The 18,776-nt window shown below is 48.4% G+C and overlaps 1 protein-coding gene across 4 annotated transcripts in view; it reads right to left on the reverse strand.

Moving 5' to 3' along the window:
• AK5 (adenylate kinase 5) overlaps positions 1 to 18,776 on the reverse strand; it is a 283,341-nt gene that overhangs the window by 15,405 nt on the left and 249,160 nt on the right. For 2 of the 4 annotated variants that reach the window (XM_089300477.1, XM_089300476.1), the window contains exons 11-12: positions 11,712 to 11,920; positions 9,748 to 9,864 (exon numbers count right to left, since the gene is read on the reverse strand). In XM_089300477.1, coding sequence (XP_089156603.1) covers positions 9,748 to 9,864; positions 11,712 to 11,920 — 326 coding nt within the window. The remainder of the gene's footprint in view (positions 1 to 9,747; positions 9,865 to 11,711; positions 11,921 to 18,776) is intronic. The other 2 variants (XM_070078236.2, XM_070078235.2) reach the window with 1 other exon arrangement.

Below are 18,776 nucleotides of genomic sequence, written 5' to 3' on the forward strand. Positions count from 1 at the left end.
TTGTCTGAATGAATCAGAGGCTTGGGGGCAATGCCCTGCTCCCGCATCCCCGGCCACATCCCTGGAATTCTGCCGCTAGCGTCACTGGGACCTTCATAGCTGTTGGTGTTCGGGGGACTCTGAAAAGCACAGGTGCCCTCAATAGGGCCACTAGGACACCTCCAGCAACACTGCAGCAGCTGCCTGCCCTGGGCCGCGCTGGGCTAAGACCTTCATATTCAGCCGTCCCTGACCCGCTGGTACACCTGCGGGGAGGTGTCACCACATTCACCTTACGGATGAGGGTGTGGAGGCTTCGAGGGACTGACCAGCCCAAGGTCCCTAAGACCTGGTTAGAAACAGGCTGGAGGGGGCTGGCGCTGTGACGCAGCGGGTAAAGCCACCACCTGCAGTGCCGGCATCCCATATGAGTGCCAGTTCGTGTCCTGGCTGCTCCTCTTCCAAGCTAGCTCTCTGCTGTGGTCTGGGAAAGCAGCAGAAGATGGTCCAAGTTCTTGCACCCCTGAACCCATGTGGGAGACCTGGAAGAAGCTCCTGGATCCTGGCTTTGGATCAGCACAGCTCTGGCCATTGCAGTCATCTGGGGAGTGAATCAACGGACTGGAAACCAACCTCTCCCTCTTTCTCTCTCTGCCTCTCCTTCTCTCTGAGTAACTCTGACTTTCAAATAAATAAATAAATCTTAAAAAAAAAAAAAGAAAGAAACAGACTGGAGTGAGCTGTGTGTAACTCCAAAACCTGATGACACCACCCTAGTGTGGAGAGCCAGGGCCTTGATAATGGGGCTCCCAGACGCCTGGACACCTGCTGGGCACATGGAGCCAGCTAGGAGGGCAGCACGGCAGGAAAGGGAGTGGGTGCTGGGGGTGTGGGTGCGCCTCCTGTGTTGTCTTTTGGAAGCTGGTGCTGGCTGCCTCTGGGATCTATCCAGGATTATACTGGCCCTGTGCTCCCCAGGGCTGAGGATGCCAGAGGCAGTGGACTCGAGGGAACAGGTTTGCCTCTGTAATTCCTGCAAACGGAGGGAGGAGGCCTGCTCAGCTCGGACCCCGCTGCGGTTTGCTTGTGATTGAATCGAGCCCCAGGTTAGGCCACGTTTACCTGTGGGCAGTAATTCTCCACAGCTCTATGACACCTGCATCCCATATGAGTTTGAGTCCCAGTTGCTCCACTGCTGATCCAGCTCCCTATGAATGCATGTGGGAAAGCAGCAGATCATGGTCCAATTACATGGGTCCCTGCCACCCACGTGGAGACCTGGATGGAGTTCCAGACTCCTGGCTTTGGCCTGGCCCAGCCCCAGTTGTTGTGGCCATTTTGGGTGTGAACCAGTGGATGGAAGATCTCTCTCTCTCTCTCAATCTCTCTCTCAATCTCTCTCCCCTCCATCATTCTGCCTTTCAAATAAATAAATAAATGTCCAAGAAAAGAAAAGGATGTACATATTCTGGTTAAGGGCAGAATTTCAGCTAAAACTCTCCTGAGAGGGAAAAGCCAAGAGTAAGCCCATGAATTTCACTTTGTTACTACAGGGGAATTTAAAGCATAGACAGAAAAATGGGATTGCAACATAAGTTTACTTCAGTGCAAAGAAAGATTTTGAAATCCATGCATATGGTGCTGGTGCTGTGGCACAGCTGGTTAAGCTGCCATCTGCAGTGCTGGCATCTCCTACAGGCGCCGGTTAGATTCCCAGCTGCTCTGATTCTGATCCAGGTCCTTACTAATCGCCTGGGAGAGCAGTGGAGAATGGCCCAAGTCCTTGGGCCTCTGTACTCATGTGGGAGACCCCAAGAAACTCCTGGATCCTGGCTTTGGCCTGGTCCAGCCCTGTCTGTTGCAGCCATTTGGGGAGTGAACCTGTGGATGGAAAACCTCTCTCTCTATGTCTCTCCTCTCTCTCTGTAACTCTTTCAAATAAATAATCTTAAAAAAAAAAAAAGTGCATGCATATGAGTATTTGTTTAGTTTGACTGTTGTGCTGTTGGGTTCAAGATTAGGTTAATACAGGAAAGTGTTTCAATTTCACAGTAGGGTCCAGGCCAAACATACAGCCCTCCTCCAACTGATAATCTGTAAAATGGGCTACTAAGACTCTGAATAAGGCTGTAAAAATTAATCAAATTTTATATGTGAAGCATGTAGTTCAGTGTCTGGCATACTCTATGTACTCAACATATAACAGCTGTTATTCTTATATTCTGTATGATTTTAACTCGACAAAACCTCTAGGCTTGGGGCTGGAGCTGTGGCATAGTAGGTTAAGCCTCTGCCTGTGGCACCGGCATGGCATCTCATATGGGTGCCAGTTCTAGTCCTGGCTGCTCTACTTCGTCTTCTTCTTTTTTAAAAATATGTATTTAAAGTCAGAGTTACAAAGAGAGAGGAGAGGGAGAGGGAGAGGGAGAGGAAGAGAGAAAGAGAGAGAGAGAGAGGTCTTCCATCCGATGGTTCACTCCTCAATTGGCCACCATGGCTGGAGCTGAAACCAGGAGCCAGGAGCCAGGAGCTTCTTCTGGGTCTCCCACACAGGTGCAGGGGCCAAAGGACTTGGGCCATCTTCTACAGCTTTCCCAGGCCATAGCAGAGAACTGGATTGGAAGTGCAGCAGCAGGGACTCAAACTGGCACCCATACTGCAGGCGGTGGCTTTACCCACTATGCCACAGTGCCAGCCGATGCTCCACTTCCAATCCAGCTCTCTGCTGGCCTGGGAAAGCAGCAGAAGACAGCCAGCTCCTTGGGCCCCTGCACCCATGCAGGATACCTGGAGGAAGATCCTGGCTCCTGGCTTTGGATCAGCTCAGCTCTGGCCATTGCGGCCGTTTGGGGGAGTGAACCAGTGGATGGAAGTGCTCTCTTTCTGTTACTCCCTCTCTCTGTCTGTAACTCTCCCTCTCAGCTAAATAAATAAATAAACCTTTAAAAAACAAAAACAAGGGGCTGGTGCTGTGGTGTAGTGGGTAAAGCTGCTGCCTGCGGTGCCGGCATCTCATGTGAGCGCCAGTTTGAGTCCCTGCTGCACCACTTCTGATCCAGCTCTCTGCTATGGCCCAGGAGTGCAGTGGAGGATGGCCCAAGTCCTTGGGCACCTGCACCCGCATGGGAGACCTAGAGAAGCACCTGGCTTCTGGCTTCGGATCGGCGCAGCTCTGGCTGTTGCGGCCTACTGGGGAGTTAACTGGACAGAAGACCTCTCTCTCTCTCTCTTTGTCTCTCCTTCTCTCTCTGTGTAACTCTTTCAAGTAAATAAATAAATCTTTTAAAAAACCCCACAAAACCTCTAGGCTAGTGTTTAGTAGTTTAGATGCTTATGTCACACACTGGATTGCCTGGATTCAAGTCCTGACTTCTCTTCTGATTCTACCTTTGTGCTAATGCAGACCCTGGGGCAGTGGCAATGGCTCAAGTAACTGGGTGCCTGCCACTCATGTGAGAGGCAGGACTGAGTTCCTGGCGCCCAGCTTCAGCTCAGCTGTAGCCATTGCAGGTATCTGGGGAGTAAACCAGCAGATGGAGGTTCTCTCTCTTTCTCTGCTGCTCAAATAAAAAACAAACACAAAACTTCACACCTGGGATGATCCTTGTGGTGCAGCAGGTTAAGCCATTGCTTGAGACACCTGAATCCCATATGGGAGTGCCAGGGACTGAGTCCTCCCTCCCCCTCCACTTTAGATCTAGCTTTCTGTTAACACCACTGGGAAGCAGCAGATGACGGCCCAGTGCTTGGGTTTCTGCCGCCCGTGTAGGAGACCTGTATGGAGTTCTTGGCTTCTGGCTTTAGCCTTGCCCTGGTGGTCGTGGTTAATTGTGGAGTGAACCAGCAGATAGCTGATCCCTCTCTCCCTCTCTCTCTCCCCCTCCCTCGTTCCCTTCCTCTTCAACACTCTGCCTTTCAGGTAAATCAATCACTGTTTTTTTGTTTTAAACTTTTTACCTCACACAAACTTCTCAGAGCCTGCTCTGTCACCTCCTTTGTTTACAGCTCTCAGCTTTCTGTAGCCAATTGGTCTGCGCCCTGGCTTTTGAGTGTGAGCAAATGCAAATCTTCCAAGTGATCTCCCTTAAGGCAAAGCCCAATGTCCCCTGCCACAGTGGTCCTTACTATACAGGGTTTAGAAAGTGATGAAGAAGACAAACCAGAACCAAGGAGCAAGAAGAGTCATCACCATGGTGACTGGACAGTGTCAGCCATGCTAACATTCGTGATGTTACTCAAAATGGACACAAGTAGCACTCCATTTCGTTACTGAACCAATGGCCCTGAACGGGAATCTTTAGATATCTACAAAGACAGTTTTTTACCTACAGCTTGGAGGAACGTACCGGAGTGGCACTGATTTGTCCCAGGGTAATTTTAGAAGATTCTACTATCAACTAAACAGCTCTGTAAGAGAACACATCCAACCTCCCCAAATGAGCACCTGTCTTCAACCTCAACAGAAGAGTAAAGATGCTACCAACATGGAATGAGCTACTATTGACTCATTTATGCCCTGCAGGGACCCCATCATTTGCGTAGTCTCCTCCAAACTACAGGCAGGAAATTAATTTGAAATTTGGCAAAGACAAACCTAGATGTCTGATTTCCCCGAGAGACTCAGAGCAATCAGCTTGTTGGAGAGCACAGTGAGTGCTTCTTGTCCCTGTCTCAGGCCTGCAACTCTGTTGGACGCCCTTTCAAGCCTATGAGTGGTTTTAATCAGGCTGTAGAAATCCCACCAACCCTCCTGGGTCACAGAGACTGATGGGCCTGGTGCTTGGGACCATGTGCTGCCTGAAAAAAACCACATCCAATTGACACTTTTGTGTACCTACGGCTGAGTTCTCTGAGCTGCAAGGTCCTTTGAGGATTTATTTGGCTACTGGAGGTGATATTGCTGAAGATCAAATGCAAACTGAAGTCTGCGGTTTAGGGCTGTGTCTGTGTATGGGTTCTCTATGACCTACTACCTCTATTCCCAAGACTGATCTATTTCCCCATTGAATTAATGATCTGTGACCTCAGTATCTGTGCTGACATTGTGTGTGTGTGTGTGTGTGTGTGCACGTGTGAGAGAGAAACAGACAAAGGAATATGAGGGAGGGGTTGGGATTTCTGACCTCCAGGGGAGAACCTCTGCCTCTGGTATCAAGGGGCCTGTGTTCAGAGCTGGGCTGTGCAGCCCGCTGCTTGGGAGGGAAGGTGTTCAACTTTGCAGATCTCAATTTCCTCTTCAATAAAATGTAAGTTTAAAATCTCTACTTCAGTGAATGCTGTGTATTGTGTTCAATACATTGCTATGCTTTTTAAAAATATTCTTATGATTATGGAAGTCAAAATTATATAAACATGAAACAATATACAAATGTAGGAAACAAGGAATAACTAATACCCAAAGAAAAGACTTATTAACATTTTGAGGTGTGTTCTTCTAACCTATGTCTCACCCATTTTTCACGTAGTTAAAATCAGAGTGTAAGAATGATGGTTGTTATGTTTTGAGCACTTTGGTGCCAGGAACTGAACTTGATGGTTTACATATGTTGTCTGATTAATTTTCCCAATCCTATTCAGTAGATATTATTATCCCCAATATTTTTTAAAATATTTATTTACTTATTTGAAAGATGGAGTTACGCTGCTTCACTCCCCACATGGCTGCAACGGCTGGAACTGGGCTGATCTGGAGCCAAGAGCCAGGAGCTTCTTCTGGGTCTTCCACGTGGGTGCAGGGGCCTGAGCACTTGGGCCATCTTCTGCTGCTTTCCCAGGCACATTAGCAGGGAGCTGGATGGGAAGTGGAGCAGCCAGGACTGCAACCGGTGACTGTAGGGGATGCCGGTGCCACAAGCGGAGGCTTAGCCTACTACCCCACAGTGCTGGTCCCTATTTTCCCCATTTTACAGATGACTGACCCTAAACTAGGCAATATGGTGCAGGCTTTTATAGCTTAAAACAAACCTTTGTGTATGCTATGTCATTTGATGCTTTAAGTTGAGTTTGAAAGGTATTCTTATCTCTATTTTACAGAGGCAGTATCTACAGCTGAGTGGCTTGCTAAGGCCTCACTAATACATGGCAGAGGAAACAATCCAGGTTTCCTCACCATAGAGGATGTGAGTGGTGTGCTTTATAAACGTCCCTTGGGGGCTGGTGTTGTGGTACAGTGGGTTAAGCCTCTGCTTGTGACATCAACGTTCCATGTCGGAGCTCTGATTTAAGTCCCAGCTGCTCTGCTTCTGAACCAGCTTTCTGTTAATGCCCCTGGGGAAGCAGTGGAAGATGGCCCAAGTGCTTGGGCCCCTGCCTCCCATATGGAAGACGTGGATGGAGTTCCTGGCTCCTGGCTGCCAGCTTTGGCCTGGCTCAGCCCTGGCTGCTGCAGGCATTTGGGGGATGAATCAATGGATGGGTGATCTCTCTGTCTCTTCCACTTTCTCTGTCACTCTGCTTTTCAAACAAATACTTCTCTTTTAAAGAACAACAAAGTTGGAGTCATACCCTTCCTGAATTCAAAGCTTAGTATAGGGGCCTGCATTGTGCTGTGATGGGTTAATCTGCAACCTACAATTCTGGTATCCCATATGCACAAAAGTTGGAGTCTCAACTGCTTCACTTACCATCCAGCTTCTTGCTAATGTGCCTGGGTAAGCAGAAGATGACCCAAGTTCTTGGGCCCCTGCACCCACATAGAAGACCCAGATGAAACCTCTGGCTCTTGGCTTTGGCTTGGCCAAGTCTTAGCTGTTGTGGCCACCTGGGGAGTGAACCAGCAGCTGGAAGACCTCTCTCTATGTCTCTCCCTCTCTCTCTGTAACTCTGATTTTCAAATAAAAAAAATCTTTTAAAAAAGCTTATTACAAAGCTACCCTAATCAAAACAGTATGACACTGATCTAAAGACAGAGCTACAGACCAGTGGAATAGAAGGACTGGAAATAATCATTTGTGTGGTCAAATGATCTTTGACAAGCATGCTAAGACCACTCAAGGTGTGTGTGTAGGGGAATCTTCCCAACCAGTGGCACTGGGAAAACTGCATTTCCATATAAAATAATGACTTTTGAGCATTACCTTTTCACCATATAAAAATCAACTCAAACTGGAAAAAAAAAGACCCAAATATAGAGGCAAAGCTACAAAATTCTTATGAAGAAATACAGGGGAAAGTTTCAAGACATAGAATTTGGCAATTATTTTTTGAATATGACACCTAAGGCACAGGCAGCAAAACAGATAAATTGGACTACATCAAAATTAAAATCTTCTGTACCAAAGAACACAATCAATAGAGTGAAAGTACAATCGGTAAGATGGGAGAACATTACCTGTAAATCACACATCTGAGAAGGAGCTCATATCCAGGATATATAAAGAAATCTTAAAATGCAACAGCAATCAAAACAACCCACGTAAAAAGGAGCAAGGCACTTGAAAAGCATTTGTCCAAAAAAGACATGAAAGGACCAAAAAGCATATGAAAAAGTATTAGACATCACTACTCACTAGGGAAATGCAAATCATACCTAGGAGGGGATAACATCTTCTACCCACTAGCTGGCTAGTATGAAAACAAACAAAAATGGGAGAAACTGGGATCCTCAAACACTGTTGGTGGGGATCTAAACTGGCTCACCACTCTGGCTGGTGGCATGTTGTATAGTACAGAAGCTCCTCAAAGAATTAAAGTAGACTTGCCACACGATGCAGCAATTCCACTTCTGAGTATATACCCAAGGGAGTTGAAAGTAGGGACTTACACAGATGCGGTGCACCTATGTTCATACCAGCATCATTCGCAACAGCCAGAGACAGAAGCAACCCAATATCCATCAGTGAATGAATGGAGGATCAACATATGGTTCAGTGGAATGTTATCCAGTCTGGAAAAGGGAGGGAATACTGACATATGCTACAGCATGAATGAATCTGGAGGACATTTTGCTACATGGAATAAGCCAGTCAAAACAGGGACAAGACAGGATGATTCCACTTACACGAGGTACCTAGAGCAGAAAGTAGAATGGTGGTTGCCAGAGGCCGGGGGCAAGGGGCGGGGAGTAGTGAGTGATGTTGAATGGTACAGGGTTCCAATCTGGCGGGACAGGAGGGTTCTGGAGACTGATGGTGGTGATGGGTGCATACGCTACGTAGACATAACAATACGAATGTACTTGGTATCCTTGACCTCTGCACTTAAAATGGTTAGGCTGGTAAATTTTACATTATGTATATTTTACCACAAATTTTTAAAAATGTAGAACAACCCTCCCGATTCCACTTGATGAAAGACGAGTTGATTGATTATGGAGGCTTGCCTCCTTGAAGCGACTGGTTTCTTGGGAAGAGCTCACTGGAATCCCGAGTATGACCTTTCCAAGAGCTGCGTGGAAGTGCCCAGGCCTGGGCTGTCACACAAATCCACGTCTCCCCACCCACCCCCACCTGCTGATGGAGGCTCCAGGGCTGAGGGGCAGGCAGGGTGGCTACACTCTTGCCTACCAGACCTGGGACTTTTCTCTCTGACTCTGGCTGCAAGTAGGAACCATGGGAGGTGTGCAGTTGACCTTTAAATGTTTACACACCATCTAAGGAAACTAAAAGAACAGAAGGGGGTGAAAAGAAGCCCCAGAAGACACACAAGTCAATGAACCTCAGTCAGTTTTGCAGCTTAGAGACAGCTCCAAAACTCAGTCCTTCCAATCACTGTCACTAGTAAGCTATGTCCAGCTGTGGGACTGGCAAGTCATTACATCTCCCTGGGCCTAATGCATCATCTTTTTAACATGAAGACAATACTTCCCCTATTGATCTAAAAAGCTTATTAAAAATGAAATGAAAGTCCATGAAAATATTTCAAGACTAGTCTAAAGAGCTATCTACATAATACATGCACTTATCGTAGGCTCTGAAGTCAGACTTTGAGGAATAAATGGATTGTACTGTACTCTTCTGCTTAAGTTTGATAGTTACAGGTCAGGTATACAAGGTGTGTATCATACAGAGTAGTTCCATACAAGGCAGCAAGGATGACTTTGACCTTGTAGCTGCTTCCCTGTGACTGGTCCCAGGCCACTCTTTTCAGTGGGGGCAGGGTTGGGGTGGGGGTCAGGAAGGTGAGACATGGGGAGATGGTGTTTTTGATGTTGCCTGTCCTGCTGCAAGGACACCCCTCCCTTTTCTGGGGGTAATTTTCCTCTTCTCCCTCAGTCTGTGTGGCCCAGGTGTGGTGCCCTCCTCCTTTCTCACCCCCTCTGTGGCCCTCCAGGCTGGACCCACCAGCATATTCCCTCTCCTCCCCTGCTCAGTAGCAGCGATGGGTTCAGCAATAGAGCTGAAACCTAAGCCAGGATAGTGAAACACAACCCTGGGCTTTTCCTGGACCCTCCAGGAAACAGAAACTGTTCCTGGAGGTGGCTCAGATGGTGGAATGGAAGCCTGGAACCCAGGAACAGGAGGCCCACACAAGGGGAGAAAATCCAAGAGATGGTGGGAGCAGACCCTGAAGAGCAAATCTGAATATCCGATCCATCCAAGTATGAGCCACTACTGGGCATTTTAGTTCCGAAAGTCATTAATTCCACTCCCATCCCTCATTGGTGTATGTGTGTGTGTGTGTTAATTTGAGTTGCGTTTCTGTCACAACGTTTGATTATTGTAATTAGGAAAGAGACTGCGGATTTCTTCCCAACCTCATGAAGTTTATTCCCCCCAATAAAATGCCCCTCGGTTTCCTCCTGGAATGATCCCCATAACCACGGCTCACCCTGCGCCCGAACTCTTCCCCTTGCTTCACTTCCCGGGGGTAGCCGTCGATCAGGAAGCCCTGGGTGTCTCGGAGGCTGGCCACCATGGCCTCCCGCAGGAGCTCCAGAACGATGCCCTGCAGCAGAGACAGAGTGGTCAGGACCCGAGCTCGGCCACAGAGCCACCCTAGAATGAGCACAAGTCTTCTCTAGTGGGCCTGTGAGAGTGGGAGCAGGGCTCAGCTACGAAGTAGGGCAGCAGCAATGTACTGCGTCTCAGCCATTCTAAGTCTCACGCCTCCCCCAACACGCTAATGTTTTTGAAATTAGTAGCTACTGACCCAGGGCTGGATTATAATTTAATTGTCAGCCTTTTCTTTAAAACTGACATATTCTTATTGGTTGCATTTTCCTGGGGTGTCTTAAAACAAGGCATCTTAGATGAGATGAAACATGGTGGCCATATTTCAGATGGGAGCACTCCATGAATTAGGCACAATAGGGTGTAAGGCTAGACCAAACGATATAAAATACATTCCACTCCTAATTCTTTCCAATAAATATTTTCTAAAACTCGACATCCACTGACTCGAGACTCAGTAGATGTGAAGGAGTATTTCCTAGCAACATTGCTTTCCGTTAACATTTTCTTGATACAACAAGTGCTTATGCAAAACAAGGGAGGTGAGATATACATGGGAGTCTGGGAGTGGGTGCAGGAGAAATGCAGGCAGCTGCCCAGCTGGAGGAAGTCCCTGTTCTCTGGCTCTGTGGCTTTGGGCAGGGGCTGGGGGATGGCAGATTTCAAAAGCCTGGTTAGGATCTAACCTTGGACAATTGTGAATTAACTCCTTGGGAAGCTGATAGTCTAGTGGGGAAATGAGTCAGCATGAGAGAACTGGCATGCAGTTCTCTAATTAAAGCAGAGCAAAGAGTTACAGAATGCTGGGAATGCCGTTTTACATAGGGTAGTCGGGGAGGGCCTTTTTAGTGAGTTGTGATTTTTCAGAGATGTGGATGCAGTAAAGGAGCAAACTATGTGAATACAGGAAGAGAGAGCGCTTGGGCTGAGGAAGTGGCTAGTGCAAGGGGCCTGAGGCAGGAACAGCCTAACCTGTGGGAGGAGCCAAGAGGAGCCAGTGATTGGGTGGGAGAGAGCAAGGTGAGTGATGAGAAATGGGGCTGGAGAGGTGGCTGGAGGCCAGAGCCTCAGGTGGGGGGTAGGGAGTCAGGATCTCGTTCCGTGTGTGTCGGGGCGCCATTGGAAGGGTCTGAGGAAGGGGCACACGTGCTAAACATGTTAGAGGAATCACTGCAGGAGGAAATGAGTGGATGCAAGGGAGCCGGGTAAGAGGCAGTTGCTGTGGTCTGCTTCCCTTTCATGAAGAGGCCTCCAGCTTCCCGGTGGCAGATGGACTGCACTGGCCAAGAGGAAGCGGGTGCTCTGTCGGCTGACAGGGACTGCAGGGCATAGGGCCTGGTTACAGAGCCCCACTGGGATGGAGTCCAGCAGGACGCCCACGATGGCAGCCACTTTTCAGGGAGAGATGGTGACTTGAAAAGTAAGGCAACCTTCTTAAAAAGGGATACTCTTTATTTAAATTACACAAGGCACCAAACTTCAAGACAATGCTATCTTACCTCCCAGAACCAGACCAAAGCACTATTTACTTTCTGGGGATTCGTAACTCTAGGCTCTGGACATCATGTTCACCTCTGTTTTGTGGATTTTACCTGGGAAGGGGGGACCAGTGTTGGCGGGAGACATGAGGTAGGCACGCACGTAAGGGACTGGCAGATGAATGAGATTGGGGAACCCTGGGCCTGCATCCTGCACAGCTGGCTGCGGCCGGCAGCTCCTCTGCTGGAGACCTGGCTGCCCCTGGACTCTCACACAGGCGACAAGGACAACACAGCTGTTGGCCCTCCGGGTTTCTTTGTCCCAGCAGCAGCCCACATGCATCACACCAGTCCCCGGCCTCGCCCCAGCCAGGGAAGGCAGCTGAGAGGGGCAGGCCTCGTTGCTTACTGAGGGCACCAGGTCTCCACGCTCCATGATGTCTCGGATCAATTTGCTTCTTTCAGATTCTGACGCCAGTTCATGACGCAGGAGCTCGCCAGTGGAGAGATGTGTGAATCCGTATTTTTCCGCCAGCTTCTCACACTGTGTGCCTTTGCCAGAGCCAGGGCCACCTTGAAAAGAAGTCAGGTGTCAAAACACATAGCCGAAGCCTTGTGGTTGCAGCCACCGAGCGTGGATTGGGAACTGCGGGTACAGCAGGAGCTGTGCTGGGAGGGATCGGCACAAGTGGAGAATGAGACACAGTCCTGGCCCTTGAAGAGCTTATTATCCTTGGTGGGGGCTTATTATCCTTAGACAAACAGCCAGCCGCTACTAGTTACAAGTGGTCTACTTTGGTAACTAGGGGTTATCAGCAGATACAGGTGGACTAATGCGGAGCTGTCCCTTTGGTAGAGATGCAAGCCACAGAGGCTTCCTGAGGAGCTGAACCTGCACACATAAGACACTGGCCATGATGCCTGATGTATGGTGGACCCTCAACAAATGCTAGTGGCTAATTAAAAAAAATCTTTCAGAGCCGGCGCCGTGGCTCAATAGGCTAATCCTCCACCTTGCGGCGCCGGCACACCGGGTTCTAGTCCCGGTTGGGGCGCCGGATTCTGTCCCGGTTGCCCCTCTTCCAGGCCAGCTCTCTGCTATGGCCAGGGAGTGCAGTGGAGGATGGCCCAGGTGCTTGGGCCCTGCACCCCATGGGAGACCAGGAAAAGCACCTGGCTCCTGGCTCCTGCCAGGATCAGCGCGGTGCGCCGGCTGCAGCGGCGGCCATTGGAGGGTGAACCAGCGGCAAAGGAAGACCTTTCTCTCTCTGTCTCTCTCTCTCACTGTCCACTCTCTGCCTGTCAAAAAAAAAAAAAAAAAAAAAAAAAAAAAAATAATAAAAAAAAAAAAATCTTTCAAACAATTACAAATTTACAGAAAAATTGTAGTACGAGAACAAAGACTTTGCTGAAACATTTTAGAATACACTGCCGATGGGATGCCCCGCGGTTCCCAAGCATTTTAGGGTTATTTTCTACAAACAAGGACACGAGCACATCCTCCCACATGAGGACATCCTCAGGGCCCATTCTAATTTCCCAGCTGAGTGAGTAACATCCTTGGAAGCCAAGGGATCAAGTTCACAGTCAAGCACTGCCGTTAGCTGTCATGTCCTCCTGATCTCCTTCAGTAGGGAAAGTCTCTCCGGGTTTCCTTGGCATCTCTGAAGAGTGTGAATAATCATCCTGTAGACTAGCCCTCAATACACAACTTTTCTAGCTAGCATTATTAATTCTGAAAGTCTGCCATGCCCCTTTGATGAATATTACATCTTTGACCCTTTCCCTTGCTTCCCAAGCCCATCTAATTGCTAAGTCACAGGATTTTACCTCTAAAAATAATAGCTACCCATTGGTATGTGCTTACTGTACTGATCACTGCCCAAAGCATTTTATGTGTATTAATTTGAAATATCCCCAAGAAGCAGGTATTTTTTTAAAGAAAGATTTATTATTTATTTTACTTGAAAGTCAGAGTTACACAGAGAGAGGAGAGGCAGAGAGGTCTTCCATCCGATGGTTCACTCCCCAGTTGGTCACAACGGCCGGAGCTGCATCGATCCAAAGCCAGGAGCCAGGAACTTCTTCCGGGAATCCCACGCAGGTGCAGGGGCCCAAGGACTTGGGCCATCTTCTGCTGCTTTCCCAGGTCATAGCAGAGAGCTGGATCAGAAGTGGAGCAGCTGGGTCTTGAACCAGTGCCCATATGGGATGCTGTTGCTTCAGGCCAGGGTGTTAATCCGCTGTGCCACAGCGCCAGCCCCAAGGTATATTTTCATTATCCCCATTTTACAGATGAGAAAGTGGAAGCACTGAGAAGTTAAATCCCACCCTTAGGCTGCAAACCTGGCTCATAGCAAGCCTAGGATGTGAAGCTTGGACTCTGGCTCTTAAGACATCTCCTTCTCTCTTTCCCTGGGACTAGAATCACCCAGCCACAGCACAGGTCCTCATGCTGTCTGCCTGGCAGGTGGCCGCCAGTCCACCTACATGCAGGAATGGGTGAGGCTTTGGAGTCCAACAGTCCCTTCAGCAGGATGATTGGCCTGAAAAACATGTCACCCCCCAACTCCCTGGCACACCCTGGCTTCCCACGCCTGACAGAGTAAAACCCAAACTCTTCAGAGTGGCCCTTGACTGCTTTAGAATCCGGTCTCATGCTGCCTCTGCAGCGTCTGCTGTCCACGTCTTACTTCCCCTGACACTGTCATGCACCATTGCACCAGCTCCCTCAACCACATCGGTCCTTCCCAGCCCCCATGGCTTCCTCTGCTGGAAAGGCTCTTCCTGCCTCCTCCTGTCTTCTTTTTCTCCCCCAGCCCTGTGGGGGTCCATCTACAACATTGTATAAGTGTAAGGTGTATCAGTGTTACAGCAGCCTGGTAGATACTAGCCTATGTGTGTAGGAGGGGCTGAAGACAATGAGAAGTTTCAAAAAAAAAAAAAAAAAATTACATGCAATGGAGCGAGGAAACAAGTCCTGAGAGCGGGACCCAGCCTTCTGTTTGTCTCCCCAGCCCAAGGTGTCTTCGCCTGTCCTGTATCAAAAGGAACTCACTGAATTGAGGGAGCGATACAGCTGGCCCTACAGGACTAAAGGAGACATTTGCTTCTCCAATAGATAAGAATCTGATGGCCAGTACTGTCCAGAGGGTTTGTTTAGGGGAATTCCACATCCAAAAATCCCGCACAGACTTTCCCAGAAGAGGGAGGAGGGGAAAAAGAAACGGGGGACCCATACTCCTGTCCATAAAACCCAATCTGAATGCAGACCGGGCTCTCGGTCCTTTACTAAAATGCCTGCCTGGTCTCTCAGGTGCATGAATTTCTCTCTCTTCACTTTTTCCAATAAACTAGGCTAAAATTGGCTTCTCGTCTGCTCCTTCATTGGCTACATACTTTGTTGTCAATAGATCAAATTCCCGGGGTTCAAATCAGCAGTTACATCTGGTGATGCTGTGATACCCGTATGCATCAGGAAATGATTACCACAGTCATGGTAACATCCACAACCTTGCAGAGGTTTCCTTTGTCTTGGTGGTGAGGATCTTTAACATTGCTTCTCTTAGCTGACTGCGAGCATACAATACAACATTTGCTGCCATCACCATGCTGTTAGCTTTCCAGAACTCAGTCCTCATGAAACTCAACATCTATAAATTTGATAGTGAGGACCTAGGACTTGCGCTGCATTTTCTTGTCTTGGCTTCTCTTCCCCAGGACAGCTGGCAACTCCCCTGCCCCGCCCTTAAGGAGGAACATTCATTGTTGTCTCTCAGAAGTTGAGGGGCCTCTTGTTCCCCCCTCTCTGCCTTGGCGGAACATCCAGGCAAGCTCCACGTGTTCTGTCCCCTGCCTGCCGTGCAGCTGTTGTGAGCCCACTGCGGAGGAGTCAGCCCTGCGGTGTTGCCGCTCATAGAGGCAGCGACAGACGCTCACAGAAGGGATGTAGGCTCCTTGCAGGAGCAGCCGCCCACCAGCTAATGCTATGTTTGCTCCAAGCACCGAGTCTCTGACCTCCTGATGGAACGGAGAGTGCAGGAGCCAGAGAGGGCCACTCGGGAGGAAGTGCTTCCAGACACAGACAGATGAAGAAGCAAGCGCTGGGCTGGGGGGTGGGGGCTGCTGAGGCTGCATTATTTACCTGGAAGCCCTCCCTTTTCCTGGGATGGCTGGAAGCCGGGCATGTGGAAAAGATATTTTCGGACTTGGCCCACAAGGCACAAATGCTGTGTTCCAATTATTTTCTTCCTTCAGCTTTCCACTAATACGACTATTACAGTTTTTGTTCTTCTCAAATGTTATTTAATAAATTCCGACACGAAGGCAATTAAAAATCTTCAGCTCAAATTAACAGCAGCTGTGTGTTAAGTGCCAGCCGCTGCCCCAGTTAGGAACCTTTAGCAACAGCTGCAGATTCTTAGCGTTCTTGGGCCACATGGCGCAGGCACTGTGGAATTTTAAGCGATCTGCACAATGGCTTGATTCTTTCCTTGGCTCCTAACTGGAGAACAAAGTGATTTTATTAGTGCAGTGAACGCACAACTGCTAGTAGAAACATGAATTTTCATCTATTGTCACTTTACATGTCTTTGAGGTCTTAACTTATGACTTTTAAATAAAAAACGGTAGGGCCTTGGTGTCCCTTCAGGAGAATTTGTTCCATGGAAAAAAATCTATTTGAGGAGCCGTATCTCAGAATGAGTGGGCTGTGTTCTCTGATGACAAGATGACTGATGGCAGATGAGGAGCTGGCACACTCACTGTCATGTGGCTGGCTTCCAGTGTGTCGTTATTACAGGTTTAAACCCCTGGACAAACCCATACTCAACACCACATGGTGCAGGTCAAAAAGAGTCTGGGATATGAGACTGCATTTTGAAGGGTCTGTCAAGGCTTAAAAAGAATCCTTATTTTCAACTTCAAATGTAATTTGAATTTTTTTCCATGCCAGGCCAAAGGCACCATATTGGGAAAAGTGCAAATACTATGAACTCCACTGTGCAGTCAGTGTCCACAGAAAGGAGAGCAGAGGGGCCGGGAGCCCAAGTCTGTCTTGGCACTCCGGGTCCACTTTGGTGCCTGTATTTTCTGAGGTGGAACGGAAACAGTGGTCATCAGCGCAGCACGCCCATGGGGTCCAGTTTGCTGTGCTTATTTACAGGAGCAATTACACCCTGAAAGACAGCTCCTGGACTCAGCTGGGCTCCTCAAGATAAGAACCTGCCCCCGAAGGCTGCTGCAGGTGCTTGGTCTCAGGAGAAGAAAAAAAAATGAATGAAATGGCAAAGCTGGGCTGTGACAGCACATTCTGGGTTCAGAAACAATGTCCACACAAATAAAGATGTCACTGAGACCATCAGCTGAATAGCAAACACAAACGAATGTGATGACATAGGGCGAGTTAGAACGTCCTTTGTTGACATTTTTTTGTATCTCCGTAGCTGCAGGATGCAACGAGGGACCAAGCAGGAGGCCTGGTACACAGCTCACGGCTTGTAAACAACTGCTGGGCAGCTTGTGTGGCTCTGGCACTGCCGTCAGCCCTGGAAACACAGAGACCCAGAGCTGGGTCTTCTCCATCAGGGCAGTCCCAATGGGAGCATGGAGAGATAACCCCAGCATCACAGCCCTGTGGCCCATGAGCACAGCCTGGAAACACCACTGCGGGGCCACTGGGAGGGACTCCTCACCCAGCCAGGGTCCTCTGCAACACAGGGGGATTTGCTCCTCAGGAAGGACCTATGCCCGAGCCTGGGTTTCTGCTGAGAATGGCGGAAGGGGAAGAATACGGTGGCATTAGGAAGGGCTCAAGGCTTTGGGTCTGCCGAGAAACCTTGCATAGGCCATTTATTGGTTGTATGACTATGGACTGGCCTTCAATATTCTGAACCTTGGTTTCTTCATCTGTAAAATGAGAGTAAGAGGCAATTTTGCTTATTCCATCTTTGATTTTCCTTCCTCCTCATCCTCCAAACCTGACCACCAACAGTGAAGCGCTACTGAGTTTACATTGGAAAAAGTCTCCAAAATCTGTCCTCTTGTTCCAAATCTCACTAAAAATTTCTCTTGTGCCATCTCTCTGTCAAAACATTGGTGTGGGGCTGGTGCTGTGGTGTAGTAGGTTAAGTATCCGCCTGCGGTGCTGGCATCCCATATGGGCACCAGTTCCAGTCCCAGCTGCTCCATTTTTGAACCAGCTCTCTGTTATGGCCTGGGGAAAGCAGTAGAAGATGGTCCAAGTTCTTGGGCCCTTGCACCTTCTTGGGAGACCCCGAAGAAGCTCCCGGCTCCTGGCTTCAGATTGGCCCATCTCTGGCTGTTGCAGTCATCTGGGGAGTGAACCAGCAGATGGAAAACCTCTCTCTCTGTCTCTCCCTCTCTCTGTCTGTAACTCCACCTCTAAAATAAATGAATGAAACTTAAAAAAAATCTCAAAACAAAGCAACAACAACAAAAAGCATTGGTGCTTGGTGAATGCAATTGACAGTGAAACAAGGTCAAGTTCTAAGTTCTTCCTGGGTACCATCATCTAGCATCTCGAGGTTTGAATTAAACATAATGCATCTGGGACTAGCCATCATGTCGAGATGTCCCGACCACTTGCACTTTTTCAGTGTCAGAATGCCCTCTCTCTTTACACACACACACACACACACACACGACACATGGAACTATCTGGTTTAAAAACTCATGAAGTTTATTTTCTCTAAGGCAAAGCAGAGAGGACAGTGTTCTCTGTGTTCTAATTGGCACCAGCAAAGCTTCCTAGGCCTTCATGCCCACCTTCTCACTCCGTCCCCAGCCCCTGGCTCAGAGCTCTTTCAATCTTCATTATAGCCCATTTTCCATTCCCCACAGAGCTGGCTGCACCTGCAAGGCATTACTTGAGGCTATCCTCCACTCCGATTGCATCCTCCCTGCCCTTCTTCTCAGTTTCTTCTTTGCACTCATCATGACCTGAGTTGGTCCCTTTGAGTTCCATTTATCTCCGTAATGGGCTGCACACCAGGCCCTGTCTAGTAGCTTAGAATTCCTGGCCTGGGTGCCTGCGATGACAAACACTAGCCTGATCTCTCTGCCTAGCCCACCACTTGCTTTATTTGCGTCTACTCTGGGCTGCTCAGTATTCCTTGAGGGCATCAGAAAACTGAGTCAACTGGGTCAGGCCCTCCAACTTCATAATTGTTTTCATGCTTCTTGAAAATATATTCCTCTTTTGCTGATAAAATTGGATGTCCATGGATGGATTCTAATATCTCCCCAATCACCCTTAAACATATTTTTATTCCTCTCACTCTTAACAATTTATATGTTCTTATTCACTAATATAATGAAAATTATCTTTTTTCTGCACCATTTTCTTTTCTTTTTTTTTTTTTTTTTTGACAGGCAGGGTTAGACAGTGAGAGAGAGAGAGAGAGACAGA

Source organism: Oryctolagus cuniculus, chromosome 7 (assembly GCF_051225735.1).
Source record: "Oryctolagus cuniculus isolate XC-2025 breed Fujian yellow rabbit chromosome 7, ASM5122573v1, whole genome shotgun sequence".
NCBI classification, from domain to species: domain Eukaryota; kingdom Metazoa; phylum Chordata; class Mammalia; order Lagomorpha; family Leporidae; genus Oryctolagus; species Oryctolagus cuniculus.